General features: G+C 38.3%; 2 protein-coding genes across 2 annotated transcripts; one reads left to right on the plus strand and one right to left on the minus strand.

Moving 5' to 3' along the window:
- Positions 1–264: 264 nt before the first annotated feature.
- BBS12 (Bardet-Biedl syndrome 12) lies at positions 265–15,486 on the minus strand. Its single transcript, XM_030313118.2, has 3 exons — positions 15,332–15,486; positions 7,370–7,434; positions 265–6,505 (listed from the first exon to the last, which is right to left on the minus strand). The coding sequence occupies exon 3, from the start codon at positions 6,493–6,495 to the stop codon at positions 4,354–4,356; it is 2,142 nt and encodes a 713-aa protein (XP_030168978.1). The 5' UTR covers positions 6,496–6,505; positions 7,370–7,434; positions 15,332–15,486; the 3' UTR covers positions 265–4,353.
- A 198-nt stretch (positions 15,487–15,684) lies between these two features.
- On the plus strand, positions 15,685–20,356 carry LOC115512272 (centrin-4). The gene is made up of 5 exons (XM_030313126.1): positions 15,685–15,787; positions 16,969–17,106; positions 17,481–17,609; positions 18,211–18,339; positions 18,587–20,356. The coding sequence occupies exons 1-5, from the start codon at positions 15,785–15,787 to the stop codon at positions 18,674–18,676; spliced, it is 489 nt and encodes a 162-aa protein (XP_030168986.1). The 5' UTR covers positions 15,685–15,784; the 3' UTR covers positions 18,677–20,356.
- The last annotated feature ends 209 nt before the right edge of the window (positions 20,357–20,565 follow it).

Below are 20,565 nucleotides of genomic sequence, written 5' to 3' on the forward strand. Positions count from 1 at the left end.
ACTTTAACAAAAACTAAGTGTTGGGCGCCTGGGTGGCTCAGTTGGTTGGGTGTCCGACTTTGGCTCAGGTCACGATCTCACAGTCTGTGAGCTTGAGCCCCACATCGGGCTCTGTGTTGACAGCTCAGAGCCTGGAGCCTGCTTTGGATTGTGTCTCCCTCTCTCTCTGCCCCTCTCCTGCTCATGCTTTATCTCTCTCTATCTCAAAAATAAATTAAAAAAAACTTAAAAAAATTAAAAAAAAAAAACCAAAACAAAACCCCACTAAGTGTTAATGGTATACAGGAGAGTAAAAGTATCGATACCTACACAAGTAAAATAACACACTTTATTTTAAAAAACAGTTCAACACTTAATGTTATTTTAACTTTGAAGACAGTATATATAACTAGAATGATGATCTGTGCAAAGTTTTCATGTGATCACATTTAAGACAACCATTAAACCAAAAATTATATTCTTTTACCTAAGTAGAGGATAACCAAATTATATTTTCTAATATATTTAAATTATCCCTATAAACTAGACATTCTCTTTTCTTGTTTTGTTATTGTTACTTTACAGAAAAAGCTTCCTATCACAGTTAATACTTAGAAATACATTTTGGAGCAGATAAAATCTTAGTGTAAATTCCTGCTCTACTACCTACTAGCTGTAAGATTTTGGGCAAGTTTCTTAACATTATTAAGCTCATTTCCTCCTCTATACAATGGAGAAAATGTTTCAAAGATTGAGGTAATATGTGTTATGGGCTGAATTGTGTCCCCCTCAATTCATTTGTTGAAGTCCTAGTCCCCAATACTTCAGAATGTGACTGTATTGGAGGCAGGCTTTTTAAAGAGGTAATTAAATTAAGATGAGGTCATTAGGGAGGTCATTAGTGTCCTTACAAGAAGAGGAAATTAGGACACAGATACAGAGGGAAGACATGAAGACACAGGGAGAAGACATCCATCTACAAGTGAAGGAGAGAGGCCTCGGAGGAAACCAACTCTGCCCACACCTTGATCTCAGACTTCTAGTCCCCCGATTTGGGAGATAATAAATTTCTGTTGTTTAAGCCTCCTAATGTGTGCTATTTTGTTATGCCAACCCTACCAAATTAATACAATATGTAAAGAATTTAGAATAGTGCCTGGAACATGGTAGGTAATTAATAATTTAATTACTATATTATTTCCCCAGAGCTCTTCTAATGTTCAACTCCACACATAATTTGGTCCTTACAATGTTCGATTTATGGCTAAGTAGCAATAGAGCTCTGCGATGGGCTCTCAGCATCCCTGCACTTTCTTGCTGAGTTTGAGCTCTCTTGGTTTTGTTTTTTGTTTTGTTTGTTGAGCTCTCTTTTTCCAGGTCATTTCTCAGGGATGTGTTTCCAGTGAGTCACCTTCAATGATGAATATCTCACTCCAGACAAAGAACAGGCTTACTTCTGCTTACTGTAAAAGTTGTGAATTGCCTAAGTTAGGTGTTCCTCTCCTATAACACAACACATTGTATATGCAGGCATTCATCATGGGCTTTTATGGTACCCCTGTGGGACTTGGAAAGACAGAGGATCAACATGAAGCTCTGCCTACTATACAACCATTTGTTTCCAACCCAGAAGTCTCATGTCTCCTGCCAGTATCCCATGGAATTTTAGTTGTTAGCTTGTAAACAGGGCAAAATCTCAGACCCTGTCAGTTCTTGACAGTTTTGGCTGAGAAAGCCATGGTTTCCTGGAAAAGATGAGGGACCCAATGGGCTGGGTTGAGAGAGATAAGTCTTCCTGAGATCCAACAGTAAATGTTTTCACCTAAGTAGTTGGAAAGGGGAAGGGGAATATAAGTTCCCACTGTCACACTGTACCCCCACTCTTAAATTATGTTTGGAGGATAAGCAGTGTGAAGTAAGATTAAAACAAACCAGTCAAATCATGTATTGGTTGTTGTTCCCTCGCCTCAGGGTGGGAAAAGAAACAATATTAATATAACAAGGCAGCATCCCCCATGGCTCTAGCCAAGAAGAAATTTGGCTGTGGCTGCTAAGTCAAGGGGTCCTCAAAGCGGAAACAAATGCTGCCAGCAATGAGTAACTAAAACTTTGAGCAGATCAAAATTGTAGGTTTGTTGAGCACAAGTTGGGCAGCTGATCAAAACCAAAATTAAATGCAAAGCATTGCTTACTGGCACAGAACCATTCTCTCCCTCTGCACTTCTTGGTAACTCCTTCACCCTGACCTTAGCTGCTTTAAGGAAAAAGCCAAGTGTGGTGGGGAAACTTGGGGGAAGAAAGTGGCTCTGTTAGATACAGGTGCCCAAGTTCCCATTCTAGGGGAAATTGGTATTAGGCATAGGGTGGTCAAAGGTACCAAGGGCTGTAGGACACTGAGGAGGTACAGTGCTATATGGAGGGCAAAAAGAAAGATCCCCAGTTTGGGTGTTCCCCAGATACTGGGAAGTGCCCAGGAAAGAAGTTGACATCAACACTGAAGACAAGGGCCAAGAAAGAAAAAAAGAGCCTCCTTGGATGCAGGGAGATAACAATCTCTTGGCAACTGTTAAAGACCCTAATGTGCCAGTGTTAAACTTCTTTGTCCATGTTCCCATAGGGGGAAAAAGTGACTAAAGTCCAAAGTAAGATTAGAATAAATTTGTATGAAAATATATAACATGCTTATATTACAAATGGTCATAAAGTGCCAGAGGACATTTTCCCATTCAGGGTATTACTGCCATGTAGAGAAGTGAGACAAACTTCCTGCCATCTACTACCACGCCCTAACCTACCCTAATCCTTTGGCAGGTTGGGATTTAGTGTGAGTGCCTCAATGTTCTGATGTCCCCAATGTACACTAGATAGATGATGGTTCTTGTGGTTAAGTTAGAAGCCTGTGTCAATGATCAGTAGCTCTGACTGTGGCTATTATCTTCTTCTACCAGTAAAAGTGGCTGATAAACCTGAACAAAATTCAGAACTTTGTTTGCCAAGTAGTTTCTCAAGATTATTTAGACAGAGTAATAGCACTTAATTCCTCTGAGAGCCAAACAAACAAAAGTTGTCTCCTTAATAAGACTCTTATTCAGTATTGGAGGCAGTTCATAATGCTATCAATGGCAGCTTCTAGATGTGAAAATGTACAAACACAGGAACCAGGACAACCTAGTTTCAATCTGACTGATTTTATACTTCTATTAATGTTTGAGTAGCCTTGGATTTCACCGTGTATAGCAATAAGGCTGCAACCACTGAGTGACACTACCTATGTGACTTAATCAAATCACATAATGGTTATTCAAATTAGGTTTCACAACAAATCTTTAAGTACAGTGACCTCGCCCTGTTGGGATGTGCTTGTATGTGGGGAAAATGGGCCACAGTAGGTCTCTCCATTAGGGATTGGGGATGTGTTTTGGCCATCTATTACCTCCTGTAATTTTGTCAGTGACATTGAAGATTAACAACTCAGTCAAAGCTTCCTGGCATGGGTCATAATGTATGACACATTGGTCTTACAGTACATTCATGCTAATAAAAAGACACCCCTGCCTTGGAATTTAAAATTGACTAAATTCAAGACCCTAGGGGGCATCACTGAGATCAATACTACAGACCAGTTTCATCCTGCTGCTCAGAGTCTGACAGTAGCCTTAATTAACTGCTATATGAAACTAATTAAATAGATTTGGTATTGACTAAACAACCTGTCAGATTAATTGGACTAGCCAAGAGAGTGGCATTCTTACATGAAAATTCAAGTTTGGCCAAGGGCACGTCAGGTTAAGGAGTGAGTATTTGGAAGAGGCCATCCATTATGGGCTCTGAGTGACACTGCATATTTCTGGGTATGCCATGAATACAAGGACCTGACCTATCTTTACCCAGTCCATGTCTCTGGCTTGTATTTACACTGAACAACCTTGAGGCATGAGGTAACAACTCCCCCTGGACAAAGAACAGGATTGTTTCTGTTGACTATAAAAGCAGTGGAAGTCCCATATTCAGTGTTCCTTTTCTATAACACAACCCACTGTGTGTGGGTTCCATCACTGTGTGTGTGCTGGCTTCCATCACTGATACAAACCAACAGGAAGCCCTGGCTACCACTTTTGCTTGTGAATAATAAAAGTGCTTTGTCTCTGGCCCAGGTGTCTCATGTATCCTGTAGCATCCCATGAAATAGTAACAGGCTCACCTGTTAGCCTGTAAGTCTGGTGAAATCTCAGACCCTGCAGTTGTTGACAGACATCAGTAATTTTCTTCTTGGTAATAGCTGGCATTTTAGGCACTATGACTTGGCTACTAGGAAATTTATTATTAGCAAGATACATTATAAAAGATTATTTTCCAAAGACTTAGCCAATAACACTACAAAAATAAAAAGCCCTCTGTTTCCTGTGAATTTATCTGTGTGTGTCCAAGTCCAGTAATAATTTCACTGTCTGTCTGAAGTACCAAAAGCACTAAATCCAAAGCTCGGCGCCACGCCTCAGTCTTTGGTGCAACAATGTCATAAACGCTTGGAATCTGTTCCAGTTTATTTGAAATGCCTGAATTAAAAATTCCACTATTTAGTTTATTGTATTCATTCAAGATGTAAGATGAAGGAGAGCCAGAGTCTGTGGCACTTTGTAGATGTTGCTGAATGACTGTGCTGGCTCCCAATTCTGATGAGCAATTGGCAGTGTTATACATGAGAGCTGAAAGGTATTTGTGCCATCCATTTGCCAGGCATTTCAGCACAGTTGATCTGTATAGTGCCAGAGATGAGGCCAGCCAAGAGGAAGTATTATGAAGCCATCCTGAACAGACGTGGTTTCTTTTACTCAGTGATTGCTCTGCAAGAATTTGAAGATGGCTAAGACACAAAAATTCAACTGCGCCACCTCCAAGAAAGACCTTTTGCTCTCTTAGAGCATAATACAGACGATAGGCACAAGTCCAGAACCTGTCTTCTCTGGCTTGCATCTGTGCAGGGAGTGGGCTAGTGAGCACTACTGTAACCAAATTAATTCCTTCTGTTTTTATCATGATTGTCAGTATGTTGATCCTATCTATGACATCTGAGGGAATACTTCTCCAGAAGGTTACACAGACCCCACTGCCCACACAGTTTTCATTCACTTGTGTAATGTAGGCCACCTGTACTGCTCCTGAAGCTTCCGCGAAAGCCTGCATCACACTGCTGTTCACTGAGCCAATTACCAACCGCTTACTGTGCATGCACTTTTCAATTAAGTCTTCAGACACATTTCCTTGTACCAGGACAAGGTTCACATTGAACTTGATTAATACCTGTAATACATAATCTGTCCATTGTTCTTCTGAGCTGTCTTGTTGAACCTTCATGCTTTCTAATAGCGTGTTAATATTTGCAGCCTTATTAAATCCCAGGTGGCGATAATTCTCTGTGAGGTCACCCTCAATGAGAATAATCTGGACAGGCTGATTCTGCAATTCCTTGATCAGAGTAGTATTAGATATTGATACAACAGTGATATATCCTGGGCAGACACAAGAAAAAGTTTCAGGTACACCCGGTAAACAGCAAGTGAAGATTCTTGAAATGTCGAACATAAATGGTATTGTACAGTTGCCTTGTTGCGTACTTGCATTCTGAAATTGTAGTCGAACTGCTGCATCTACTAATTTCATGCTGTTGTGATCTCCATGACTCAAACCCATCTCCAACTCTACCAAATCATTACATCTGTAAGTACGGGGAGTAGCTGCACCATGTTGTTCTAGAAATCCCTCTGGTTTGTTTATCCACCGATTACTATCTGTCCTATTAAAATGCCTACTGTGGATTAGTATTGACTTTCTACAGCGGCTGTCGGCGAGCAGACTCTTTTTCAGAGTTTGAGGATTCTGTAATGTGTTTTTATTTGCTTCATCTTCAGCCTGAGGTCTAAAGAGTTTAGGTGATCTAACAGGTATCCCAGAAAGGTTGTAAACGGTCAATGATGGAGAGGCAACATCCTTGAGATCATGCACCTTCTGTAAACCAGTATCTGAAGGGATCTGTAGAAAAGGACACAAACTGACACCACATGTTTCAAGTCCAGAAAATGTCTTTGTGCTGTCTATGTGGTCAAATATATTGTGGATAGGTACTTGAAGGGAAACTACCTCTTCAATGCAAGAGTTCAAGCCTTCTGACATTACAGACACTATTAATGAAATGGGGACACCCAAATGAAGACATTCTTCAGCGGCACTGCTCCATGCACCGACAAGAAACAAAAGGGTACTGGTTCCAGTTTTATAGGTGTTATTTTGTGTTTGAACTGCTTCATTGAGAAGTTGTCCCACTGCACTGGTTAAATCCAAACTTTCAAGAAGTCTTACTACTGAACTGATTAATATACTTTCATGATGCTCTTCATCAACAATAAATTTAGATGATTTTACTGGGCCTAGGAAGGTTCTTCCTGTTCCTGAAAATGATGAAAGTTGCTGAAGTCCCACATGCCTTCTTTTATTTATGACCCTGCAAGCCATCACCATGAATCATCATCTGCAAATAAAATAAAAACTTGGAACTTTATTCAGTGTACTTCATGGTTATAATTGCTCATAAAAGAAAAATCCGATATAGTCCCTGCCTTTGAGGACTTTCTGATATATATAGTTTCCATTAAATATGGTCGGTGCAATGTTACTGTATTATAATGATATTGTGATAAAGGTATGGGCATGTGGGTAAGAAACACTTCATTCAATCATGCAGGTAATAATCCTGGTAGTGTTTCCAGAAGAAGCAATGCCTGAAATGAGTCTTCAAGAACAATCCAAAAGAGCAAATTGAAGGAGGTGGTAGTAAATGCACATGTATGTGAAAAAACAGTGTATTTGGGTGATACAAGTTTAGTTTCACAGGAATATAAAGAAAGTAGTGAGAAATGGGAGATGAAGCTCTAGAAGAGAAACAGATTGGAGCATGAAGGGCATCATGTGCCATGTCAAACCCGACCCAATAATGGGAATCAATCACTGAAGTGTTTTAAGTAAGGAAGATTAATAAACAGTTTGATGTAGAGTTTGCAAGCCTGCGCTCTCAATCTAGAAGTCTGGGCTTGAACTTGGCTCTAATGCTTACCAGCTGTGTAGACTTCATCAAATGATTTAACTACTCTATCCTGCTTTTGCATCTGGAAACTGAGGAAAATAGCACAATCTACTTCTTAGGGTTAATTAGACCCATGATATCTTACAATGATCTGATCTTAGCATGTTTTTGCTGTCCTTTACCCCTCACCCCCATATTATCAATTCTCGACTTACTCAGTTTAAATTCTAAATTCCTATTTGTCAATTACAATCACTCCGTTGCACATATACCCTCAAAATCCTTATCCCTCTTTAGGTTCATCCTACTCACCTTGCAAAGTCACAAAGCCTGATGAAATCCAACTCTCTGTCTACTCCATGCTTACCCTGGTACAGCTGAAATAAACAGAAAAACACACACAACCATACTGGTGTCATTTCAAACCTCAAGTGGCCCTTAGTATTGCCTGAAAATCTACTTCCCTAGTTCACTTATCTTTTTATAAAAGATTATCATTTACTGGGTTCTATTTTTAAAAGTTTTGCCTACCCTTGACTACAAAAGATATTCTTCTATACTTCTTCTAAAAATGTTATGGTTTTAATCTTTTTTTTTTAAATGAGGTGAACACATAACATAAACCATTTTAAAATGTACAATTCAGTGGCACTTAGTACACTCACAGTGTTGTACAATCACTACCTTTATCTAGTTCTAAAACATTTCCCTCACCCCAAAAGAAAACCCTTAAAGCCATTAAACATTCTCTTCCTATTCTCTCCTCCAGCCTCTAGCAACCAATCTGCTTTATATCTCTATGGATTTACCTATTCTGGATATTTCATGTAAACAGAATCACACAATACTCTTTCACTGAGCATAATGTTTTTGAGGTTTATCCACACTGTATTATGTATCAGTACTTCATTCCCTTTAGGGCTGAGTAATATTCTATTGCATGTATATATCATCTTGTTTATTTATCTGATGATAAATATTTGAATTGTTTCTACCTTTTGACTATTGTGAATTTGTGCTGTTATCAACATTTGTGTACAAGTGTTTGAGTATCTGTTTTCTTTTAATTTGGGTATACACCTAGGAGTGGTCACATGGTAATTTTATGTTTAACCTTCTGAGGAACCACCAAACTGTCTTCTATAGCAGCTAAACCATTTTACTTTCTCACCAGCAAGAAATTTCTCCACATCCCTGCTGTATTGATTTCCTAGGGCACCTACACTAAATTACCAAAAACAGGGTGGCTTAAAACAATACATTTTTATTCTCTCATGGTTCTGGAGTCCAGAAGAAATCAAGGTGTCTGCAGGGCCATGATCCTTCTGAAGGCTCTCTTCCAGCTTCGAGTTGCCTCCTGGAGGTCCGTGGCTTTTGGTAACAAAACTTGAATATCTGCTTCTCTTTCACATGGCTTTCTTTTTTTTTTTTTTTTCCCCAACGTTTATTTATTTTTGGGACAGAGAGAGACAGAGTATGAACGGGGGAGGGGCAGAGAGAGAGGGAGACACAGAGTCGGAAACAGGCTCCAGGCTCTGAGCCATCAGCCCAGAGCCTGACGCGGGGCTCGAACTCACGGACCGCGAGATCGTGACCTGGCTGAAGTCAGACGCTCAACCGATTGCGCCACCCAGGTGCCCCCACATGGCTTTCTTAAAAAGACACACGTCATTGTATTTAGGGTCCACCCTAATCTACTATGACCTCATCTTAACTAACAAGTTCTATAAAGACCCCATTTCTAAATAAAATCACATTCTGAGATTCTGGGTAGACATAAATTTTGAAGGAACACCATTCAACCCAGTATGCTTACCAATACAAATCTTCCATTTTTTTTTGTTTTGTTATTGTTTTTAAATAGACATCTTAGTGGATATGAAGTGATATTTCATTGTGATTTTGACTTGCATTTCTCTAATGATGTTGAGCATCTTTTCATTTACCAGTTGGCCATTTACATTTTTTCTTTGGAGAAATATTTATTCAAATCTTTTGCCCGTTTTAAAATTGGGCTCTCTTTTTGTTGTTGAATTGTAAGAGTTCTTTATATATTCTGGAAATTAGAACCTTATCAGAATACAACTTACAGACATTTTCTCTCTGTATGTTGTATTTTCTACTTTTTTGATAAGGTACTTTGATGCATAAAAGTTTTCCATTTTAATGAAGCCTAATTTGTCTATTTTTTTCTTTGTTGCTCATGCTCTTGGTGTCATATTTAAGAGTCTACTGCCAAATCCAAAGTCACAAAGATCTGACCCAGTGTTTTCCTCAAAGAATTTTATAGTTTTATGTCTTTATGTTAATTGATACATCTGATTTTTCTATATAGGGTGAAGTAGGGGACCAACTTCATTCTTTTGCACTGCCCAGCACCATTTATTGAAAGACTATTCTTTCACCATTGAGTGGTTTTGGCATCTTTGTCAAAAATCAATTGGCAATAGACTTTTGGGTTTATTTTTGGACTTTCAATCCTATCTCATTGGTGTATATGTCCATCCTTATGCCAGGACCACACTTTTTTGATTATTATAGCTTTGTGGCAAGTTTTGAAGCAAGGGAGTGTGAAACTCCAACTCTGCTCTTTTTGTTTTAGCTTTTACATTTATGTTTGCAATTCATCTTAAACTGATTTTTTGTAAATGGTATGAGGTAGGGGTCATTTTGTTCCTTCCTGGATATCCAGTTGCTCTAGAATAATTTGTTGAAAAGACAAGCTTAAAATGACTGGCTTTTTGCTTGTTTCTAATTTCTAACATGTTTTGAGAGCTTATTAAGTATGAGGTACTTTACATGCACTATGTAATATAGTTCTCACAATATAATGAGGTGCAAAAAGCCTATGAAAATGAAAAATTGTTAAGTAACTTACAAAATCTCACAGCTAGTAAGTAATAGGTTATGAACTAAAACCCAGATTTGTCTAAAGCCAAAGTCCCATGTTATTAACTACCATACAATACTACCTTCTGGCTGCCCCTCTACCCAACATGATAGCAATTCACCCTCTCTTCTGTAGAATCTTCCATTGCATTTCCCACTTCCAAACCTTATTGCCTTCTTCTAAATTTTTTTTTAACGTTTATTTATTTTTGAGAGAGAGAGAGACAGAGACAGAGCATGAGCAGGGGAGGGGCAGAGAGAGAGAGGGACACAGAATCTGAAGCAGGCACCAGGCTTTGAGCTGTCAGCACAGAGCCCGATGTGGGGCTTGAACTCACAAACCGTGAGATCATGACCTGAGCCGAAGTCGGACGCTCAACTGACTGAGCCACCCAGGCGCCCCTTATTGCCTTCTTCTAAACCTGTTCATACCCTTAATATGGCTATGCCCTTTCTTCTCTAAGCATCAGAGTCTCTGTTATGGTTTCCTCTCTATAAATTTTTTTAACAATCCGCCTTTTTTTTTTCTTAAATATTTATTTATTTTTGAGAGTGAGAGAAAAAGCATGAGCAGGGGAGGGGCAGAGAGAGAGTGGGGCAGAGGATCCGAAGCAGGCTCTGCACTGACAGCAGAGGGCCTGATATGGGGCTTGAACTCCCGACCCTTGAGATCATGACCTGAGCTGAAGTAGGCTGCTTAACCAACTGAGCCACTCAGGTGCCCCCTCTATACTATGTTTAAATCACAAGATATTACTATGTGAATGGAAAAGTTACAGAGAATTTAGAACAAAAGGAAAAAAGCCATGGGCTATTTCAAACTTACTCAAGCTTTCAAACTCTGTATTTATGTGAAAAATGTTTTCCCAGAGAAGACACGAAATTACTAAAACTAATCTACAGACAAAAAGTTACATAAAACTGATCTAAAAAATATTCAATTATTTCAACTGATCTAAAAAATATTCAATTATTTCACTTATATGTAAAATAAAAAAAAAAAAACCCACAAAGCAGAAACTGATCCATAAATACAGAGAACAAACTGGTGGTTGCTGGAGGGAAGGGAATGGTTAAAAAGGGGTGAAGAGGAGTGGGAGGTACAGGTTCCCAATTATAGAAGGAATAAGTCACAGGGATGAAAGTACAACATAAAGAATATAGTCAATGGTATTGTAATAGTGTTGTATGGCAACAGATGGTAGCTCCACTTGTGATAAGCATAGCATAACATACAGAGCTGTGGAATCACTATGTTGTACACCTGAAACTAATGTAACACTGTGTGTCAATTCTACTCAGTAAAATATGAATAAACAAATAAATAAATATTCAAGAGAAATGCTGTTTCAGCATTTGAAGACTATTCTGTTTCAGCAGCAATTAAAAAAAAAAAAAAAGCCAGTCTTATCATTCCTAAGGTTAGAAAAGCTCCTAAGTAATTATTTTAGAGAGATTAGTTAATTAGCATAAAATAAAAATCCTTCATCTTCTAAAAAGTGGAGTATAAAAAGGCAAAGACAGTGAAGCGGATGGTGAAATACATAATTCCAAAGATAAAAACACCTCTGGTAACTATTCTTGGCATTGAATTGACACACTCTGATTCTTGTTCTGAGATACATCAGCACCAGTGTTTTCCACAAACAGCTGTTTTATTATTGAGATCCTTAACAACTTTACTTGTCAGCTTAATGTTTCTTGAACATTTTAAAGCTGTAATAGAAGCATTCATACTACTTCACTGGGTTTTGACATCAGAAGCAGCTTTCTTTTCCTCTTATCATGTCTAGTCCTGTATACAGAATTTGTTTTAGAATACTAAGACATGCAATGCTTTTTAGGAGTTGAATTTTTAAAAATACTATTATTTTCTGACAGATATGATTAGCTTTTGTCATCATCAAAATCAATAGTTTGCATATCTCATCTATTCCTAATATAGCAGTCTAATCATATGATTCCATTACTTAAAAAACCTTCAACTTCGAACATAAAGGCCTTTGCTCCTTTGTCTCACACAGGACTCCTTTTAAACAATTAACTCAGATCCTTTCACTTCTCTGCTCAAAATCCTGCAATGCCTTCCCATTTCACCAGGAATGAAAATTAAGGTCTTTAAGCCCTAATAATCTGCACCCCTCCTTCTTACCCCTCTTTGTTTCCTATTACACTATCCCTTGAGCACTTGGCTGTGGCCTCCTTTCTGTTCCTGGAACATGCAAGGCATGCTCCTTAACTTATAATTTCTGTTCTAGTTGCTCCCACTTTCTGGGATGCTCTTCCCTGGGAAATCTATTGCCTTGCCACCTCTAAGTATTTACTCAAATTTCCCCTTTTCAACGAGGCCCACGCCTGGGCACCCTATTTAACACCACAAGCTCTTCCTTTCTAAGTGTAGAATTCCCTTTAACTGTTTGGATGAACTTTAACTACTTGGATTCCTGTTAACTGCTCTACTTCCTTTTTTTCCATAACATTTATCACCTTATAAAATAGTACACAGTTTACATATCTATTATTATTTCTCAGCTATCTCCCTCTGTTGAAATCTAATTCCCAGGAGGATAATTTTAGTCACTGAGGTATCCCACATAACAAAAATATTGTCTGACATACTGCAGACACTCAAGAAGTATCTGGTGAGCAAATGAAGAAATGGCTTTCACCATATTTGCTAAATCTTAACTTTTAAGTACAAAACTGAAAAGATTAAACAGATGGTGCTGTCAGTATTCCCCCACCACAAATTTAAGTTTCAATCACCTTTAGAGTTGATGTGATTCCTATATGGCACTGTCTTAGTTGAGATCCCATAATTCCAAAACGGTACCTCCTTCACATGGTTGTCAGAATTATCTTTGAAAAGCACAAACCTAATCAAAGCACTCCATTGCCTAAAAACATCTGTTTATCTTATAAAATAAAATCTTTACTCCCTAGCTTGACATAGGTGTCCCACAATTGGACCTCAATGTAATATATGACTCATTTTCCATCCTTCCATATAAACCCTATGATCTTGCCACACGAGAAGACACATTTATTTTCATTTTTACACATGCTATATTCAGATTTGAATATCCTACCCTTTCTTCACTTTGGCAAATGCTGTGTATCTTTCATGACTCAAGGCAAATGCCACATTTTGAATATAACCTTCTCCAATGCACCAGGAAGGAACAGTGCCTCTTTCCTGTGCTCAAGCACTTTCTACACACACCTACTGAAGCACCCTGAATTTCAAATTCTGTATTTGTGTCTGTGCCTTTCTCCCCGACTAATCTGTGGGTTGCTTTTATTCTTCTTTATACTCTACATTCAGTTCCTTTCAAACTCACCCAATAGTTGGCACAGTACATGTGGAAAGTATTAAATAATTATAGATTTACTTAAGAGTGCCAATGGATTTAATATTTTCTTAGATTAATTATCATTACTATTATTGTTTTATAATACAATTACATTAATAACAGCTATTTTTCAAGACTAAGTACTTCCTACCCAAGACCTAGAAATTGTAATCTGAGCCTATAATTAAAAAATCATTTTCACTAGAAGTTAATTTCCCAAATATAAGAACCTAAATCATAAAGTGATATAAAAGCAGGTTAATATATTACTTCAGCCTTTTAATTGCCATGAGATCAAACTTTATCTAGGTTAGAATCTGGTTCTATATGTTTGGTCACTATTTATTTCTGGGTCTCAGAAATCCTGAAAATATTAGTAGAAAAGATGCAGTAAATGTCCTTGAAAGTGATCAAAAGGAACTTTCCCAGTGAGACCAATGGCCTGAAAAATCAATACACAGTTAACCCTTAAACACTGAGAGTTAGGGGCCCCAACCAATCAGTGCACAACTGAAAATCCAAATATAACTCTTAACTCACCTGAAACTTAACTACCAATAGCCTACTGTTGTTTGGAAGCCTTACCAATAACATAAGCAGTCGATTAATACATATTTTATGTCATATGTATTATATACTGTGTTTTTATAATAATACCTTTTTCTTAAATTTTTTCAACATCTCTTGGCTATGAGGTTCAACCGGAGTCTTTTCAAATTGTGGCAAATCTCCAAAAAAATATCTATGTGTAAGTGGGCCCACACAGTTCAAATCCATGTTGTTCAAGAGTCAGCTGTATTATAATAAGTGAATGAATATTTTTACTTAGTTCACAAAATATCTTGAACTTGCATCATTTTAATTTCCACTGGGACAACTTAACACAGAAAAAAAAAAAAACTTCTCATATTAGAATAACCTTACCTATTTTCCAGAATCCTAATGAGCTGTTTATCTATGATTACAAAGCTTGGATGTCTGACTAGGATATAATGTGAACCAGACAGGATAATGGTTTTAGAAAATGTGCCATGTTTCTATTTACTACAGTATGAACAGTGATTTGGGAGACTGCTTCAAGAATGTACTTTGCACATTTTTCTTGCCCTAACTTCAAGGAGTAAGTGGGATAAAGGGAAAAAAATCTAGGCAAAAGTTAATGTTCCTTCTGAATCCACTCACTGCTGGAGAAGCCTGTATGATTTTTGTTAAATAAAGTACTTACTCTGCAGAAGGTACTGCAGAAGGCATAAAAAGAATCCTGATGTGTAAGCTATTAGGGTTAGAAGTTTTAAAGGGCTATCATCACTTCATTCCTATCAGAAGTCAGAGGTCCACCTCATTCTTTCCCACCCTTAAGCTGGTCCCTAACCAGATTCATGATTGGGCAAACCAGCAAGTCTGGCTCTCTGGGCAAAAATTTGCTTTGATTTACAGCAGTTATGGGCTTCTAAATCCTGAGTCTATTGGATTATCAGACTACTTGTGTCTGACTGACTCATGAGTATGGATCTATGCTGGATATGGCTGGAAAGCCGGTCAAATCTTGGGATTCAAACCATTGGAATGGCTGGGGATGAGGTGGGGGATGGGGGGCGGTGTCTGTCTGACAGTAATATGGGTGGGGCCAAAGTCCTGCTCGGCGAATAAATACTACAACACAGGTAAAAACCCTTTCCTATGCAGTGAGGCTTGGTATATCAGAACACCTTATCCGGCTTCCTTCCAGTCGCCATCCCCACTTCTTTCCAGTCATACCCCTACCGCGCCAGAATCTCTCCGAACCAGAGGGAAATGTTAAAGGCCAATCCCCGGGCACTGTGGAAGTTGAGAAATATCTAGGGGCCCATGGAAAGGGCAGTCCCCTCCACCTCTGGTAATCCCAGTCGGATGGTAAACCAAAACTGGACCAAATTTACCCGGCCCGCCAGGCCCTAGGTTCTCAATCAGAACCCCGGGCACGAAGAGGTCAAAAAAGCAAATAAGGCTGCACTGAAGACTTAGCAGTCAGTGGAAGCACCTCGTTACTAACCTCGCTCTTTTCTCCATCTTCACCCGAGGCTCCAGTTCCCAGCTTCCCACCGCCAGTCGCGGTCCTGGCCGGCCCATGGACACCAGAGCGCCGGGACGAAGACGCCCCCTTCCCCGCCGGCATTTTGCGCATGCGCGAAGCGGGGCGAGAGGGCCGGCTGGGCGGGGCTGGTCGCTAAGAAACCAGAGGAAAAGTTCTGCTTAAGGGTTGCCTGGGAAAGGCAGAGCATTACTCTATTGGTAGAGAGTAGGGAGAGGGGGCTGGCCTCAAGGGCCTTCTTTTCTGACTATTGGGTGTAACTACTGTCAATCAGTAGGCCTCGGTGGGCGGGGCTACTTGTGAGGCAGGCGAGAGCGGCCTTAGCAACGGTTTCTGAACTGTGAAGACAGCCGTTGGGCTGCGCTGCGGGCGGCTGAGATAGGGAGGTCCCGGCTGAGGGCACCGGTTGGTGACATGGTGAGTGTGAAGCTGTAACCGCTTGTTGGGCCAGGGCTGGTGCTGAAATCTCTCCCCGGAGCAGAGAAGGAATTGTTTTTGGTATGTGAAATATATTACTCGCCTCCTGATCCTCGAGTGTCGTTTAGTAACTCCTCCTCTCGTGGTCAAATAGAAGCACATTGCCCGTGGCTCTTAAGGACGCAAGAGCGGGTCTCCAGTTTATCCCCGCCAACTGCTAATACCAGCACTCCGCTGTAGGTTCTATGATGGAAATGAAACCACTGTTCGGCCAGAGAGGAATTGAATACAGAGAATAAGAAACTTAAAATCTGTTGGAGGGTCTAGGTCTCTAGGAAAGAGGTCCTGACCTCCGAAAAAGTGACTGGCCGGGATAGCTACGAATTCTGCTACTGTTGGGAAGGTGAAGGTTGTGAAGGCTAAACTGTGGAGTTGAAGACCACACCAGTGGATTTGCGGTCCAGGGATCAAGAATCTGCGGCTACCACAACGAAACCACGCGAAACTGGAGACTAGTTGCGCAGGAACATGGAGTCCAGTTGCCGTCTCTGCCGCCACGGCTTCCTAACCCAAAGATGGGGAGACAAGATATTGAAATAAGGCTGCAAAACAACCCAGGAGTAACTCTGTGACCTTGCTTGCCAGCAGAAAATGGCATACAGCACGCAGATGACCTCCACTTTACCTGGATATTGATAATTGACCTAACATTTATTCTTATCCAGATCGCTGGAGTAGTTTTTCACCTGGAAGATGTAGTTTTTTCATTTCTTAGCCTCTGCAATATAGGAAAGTACGCTAAAAGGTGGGAAAGGATATTATGTTTCAGTCAAGCATATCCCACAAAATAAATCTTATTATGAGATATATAGGCCTAGGTAAAAGGTATGCCTTAAACACTTTTTTTCAAATATACCAAGTAAGGCCAGTCCATTCTGACATAACATCTAATGTTCTACTAGGTTGAAGGAAAAACAAGTGGTAAAAAGAACCAAGCTTTCCACCAAGATATTAATAACTAATAGCATAAATGTTAGCAAAAGGAAAAGGTGGAAATTGTTGATGGTCATTATGTACTAGGGAATAGGGTTCTTGAACATGCTTATGTATTTATCAATTTTTCTGGTTCTGGTAACTTTTCCTGTTACGTAGTTTTTCACGCACATGTGTGTTTATTACAGGCATCCACAAGTTCAGACCAATGGAAGAAAAGAGCAGCAAAAGTTGAATTGAATGAAACCCAAAAGCAAGAAATTAAAGAGGCCTTTGATTTATTTGATGTTGATGGGTCTGGAACCATAGATGTGAAAGAATTGAAGGTTTTGAAATTACTTCTAATTATAAAACATTTTAAAAACAAATCTTTCAGTCTTTAACAGCAGCCTTCTAAAAGCTTGATATAAAGTCTTTTCATTGTGGACACCTACACCTTCAGTGTATGCACCTGCCCCATACTAACAAAATTATATCTTGTTAGGCATTTATTCTTGTTTTATGAATGAATACAACAAAAACTCTGGGTGTAACAGTAACATATCCTATGGCATAGTGGAATTGGAACCTAGGCCTGCTGACCTGACTTTCTAGGTTTATGCCTAGTCCATAGTAAAAAAGAGAAAATCTAGTAATTATTAGGTAATTTAAAAGCTAGGAATGAGACCGTGGCATATTATTTATTTGTTTTCTATTTCAGATTGCAATGCAAGCCTTAGGATTTGAGCCAAAGAAAGAAGAAATTAAAAAAATGATAGCTGAAATCGACAAAGAAGGAAATGGCACCATTAGTTTTGAAGATTTTTTTGCCATAATGAGTGTAAAAATGGTATAGTAGTGATTTTGTTTTTCAAAGACATACAAGCAATAGCCTTCTACTTTTTTTCTTTTTTTTTGGCTGGAGCAATCAATGAATTGGAACTAGGTCTTTAAAAATGGGTGGGATTTAGATAGACAGGAATAGCGAGATTAAAGATGTTTTCAGGGTAGTAATAAAGACTGTCCAGTGTGGAGAAGGTTGTTAGGAAATAATAAAGATAAATGGCTGGATAAAGAAAATGGGGTCAGCATGTTGAAGCCTTGAGTTCAGCAAACACCTCTTGAGCGCCTATTTTTGCAAGGCACTGTTCTAGAGAGCATTGGATGAGACAACCTCCCTGTTAGAGCTTACATTTTTTGGTAGTTGGTATCAATTACTGGAGTTAATAGAGATCCATTATCTTTATCACCCTTGCCTCTTCCACTTTAACAAATTCTGAATTTAAATACCCTGAGAGCAGATGTGAGTGCCTTGGAATAAAAAGTTAGAACAATAAATGAACGCAGCTACTTGGCAGATTGCTGCTCTAGACCTCAAACACCCATAAGTCCAATTTGATAGAATAAATAAATGAAAGATTAATGACAGTTAGTTGTTTCTGTTTTTAAAGAGTGAGAAAGAAGAAATATTGAAGGCTTTCAAATTATTTGATGATGATGATACTGGAAGCATAACACTAAACAATATCAAGAGGGTTGCTAAGGAACTAGGGGAAAATTTAACAGATGATGAACTTCAGGTAAATTTTACTTATTTTTATAATTTTTATAACTTACATGTATATATACAATTGTAATTTATATATATTATATACAATTGTAATTTATATATATTATATACAATTGTAATTTATATATATTATAATTTACAATTATATTCCTTAGATGGACTCAAATACATTCAAAATAAAATTTGTATATATATTTGAATATTATATCATTCATTTTTAATGATTTCACATACCGTATTTACATTTTGTTTTATAGGAAATGCTTGATGAAGCTGATCGTGATAGGGATGGAGAAATAAGTGAGGAAGAATTTTTGAGGATGATGAAAAAGACCACTCTTTATTAATACTTTTTTAAATCCCTCTGGAAAGTTAATAACTTTGTATTTGTTATACAGTTCCATAATATCTGAATGTATTTGTTGTCAATTTCCAATTTATTTGCGCAAATTGGTGTTTTGATGTGTAATCCATGCAAGAAGTTAGGCTTCTGTCAACATGTTGTTAAACATCTACAGCATCAAGAAAGAAATATAATGATTTCTGTGAATCGTGAATCCAAAACCAGTATTAATTCCAACTGCTACTTTTTGGAGTCTCAGCATCTAAAGACTTAGAATTTTTTTTAGGTTTAATGAAACTGAGCCCACATCCAATTGAATTTGGCAAACAGGCTATTACTTTCCCCATTATTTTCCTTTTGTGCAACTCTTTAAAAACTGATAAACATTTGATTTTTAATCAGTTATTCAGATATGTAAAGTATTAAATAAAATTGCCAGTAATACTTTATTTGCTAGTTTTCTTATTATAAATAAAGGCACTTATACTACCCAGATTTTCTTGTAAGTTTGACCCTGCAGGTGAGCATTTAATGACTGTCTTGGGAGGTGGTAGGGATTTTACATATGTTATCTCAGTTAATATGTTACAACTTGGAAGCTGGTGGTATTAGCTCCATTTTACTACATACAAGAAAAGTAAAGTTCAGAGAAATTTAAAAATTGCTCAATTGCTCATAGATAATAAAACATGGATTATAAATCTTGTATCCTTATGCTTCATTATGAAGCTTTGCTATGGATAAAAACTCTCCGGGTAATTAAGTATATATTTTCTAACTCATTTAATATTGTGACTCTCGTAATTTTACTTTGTTTCCTATGAAAGAGCCAATCTATTGAGAAAGGCAGTCTGAAGATACAGTCTTTTGATTCCCCACTGGGTCACACAAGACTGGGTCTTGGGCCCGGAACACTTCTTACCAAGAGACATAGTCTCTATAGCTTGTGCTGGAATTGTCTGAATATCTTTCCACTTCAAACTCAATGTGCACTTTTTTCTGCTTAAGCATTGTGTGTGTTATAGTGCCTGTGTATGTAATATGACACCTGGCCAACTCCACTTTGGAAAGAGGATATACCCTTTGGCGAGGGGTTGCTAAACAACAAGATGGGTTTTTTACAGGCCAATTGCCCTAGATCGGCTTCTGGGAGGCACCTCTTGCATGGAAAACTGACATTCACTACTAAAACTGATACTACTTGGTCTTCATATGAGTGAAGAATTGTTCCATCAAGTAGTTGACTGGATTGTGTTTTCCTTGGCAACTAAACTGATACCAAGATGCAATGGCAGAAGCTCTCAGATTTCTGCTCCTGATAATAGGCAACAGATGCCACTTGCTGGACACCCACACTTCCTAAACCTAAGTAATGGTCTTTGGAGCAAGACAGGCTTACAGAAAATGTAACTTTAATTGTCTCAGTTCATTTTTAGCTCACTGAAATGAAGACTCGATTTTCTTTTGTCAACACAAGTTTTTTTTAAATTGGTGCTGGAATGGCATATCTATGCTTATGCTCATTAAGTGTTCCACAGAATCTTTAATTCCTAATTATGCAGCATTTCCTTCTATACTAAAGAAAAATATAACTACTAAACATGCTTCATAAGTGAAAATTATGGCCTTTAAGTTGTTAAATGATTTATATTTTTAAGTGGGTAATACACTTAAAAATACACATGAACAAGTTCAGAGTTCTAAATAGAAGTCTCATCAGAGGGCACCTTTTGGGATGAGCACTGGGTGTTGTATGGAAACCAATTTGACAATAAATTTCATATATTGAAAAAAAAAAGAAGTCTCCTCATCAATCCCAGTTCTCTCAAATACAGAATGTCCTTTATCACTATTTCTATTCAACATTGTATAGAAGTGCTAGTCAGTACATTA

Source organism: Lynx canadensis, chromosome B1, assembly GCF_007474595.2.
Source record: "Lynx canadensis isolate LIC74 chromosome B1, mLynCan4.pri.v2, whole genome shotgun sequence".
NCBI classification, from domain to species: domain Eukaryota; kingdom Metazoa; phylum Chordata; class Mammalia; order Carnivora; family Felidae; genus Lynx; species Lynx canadensis.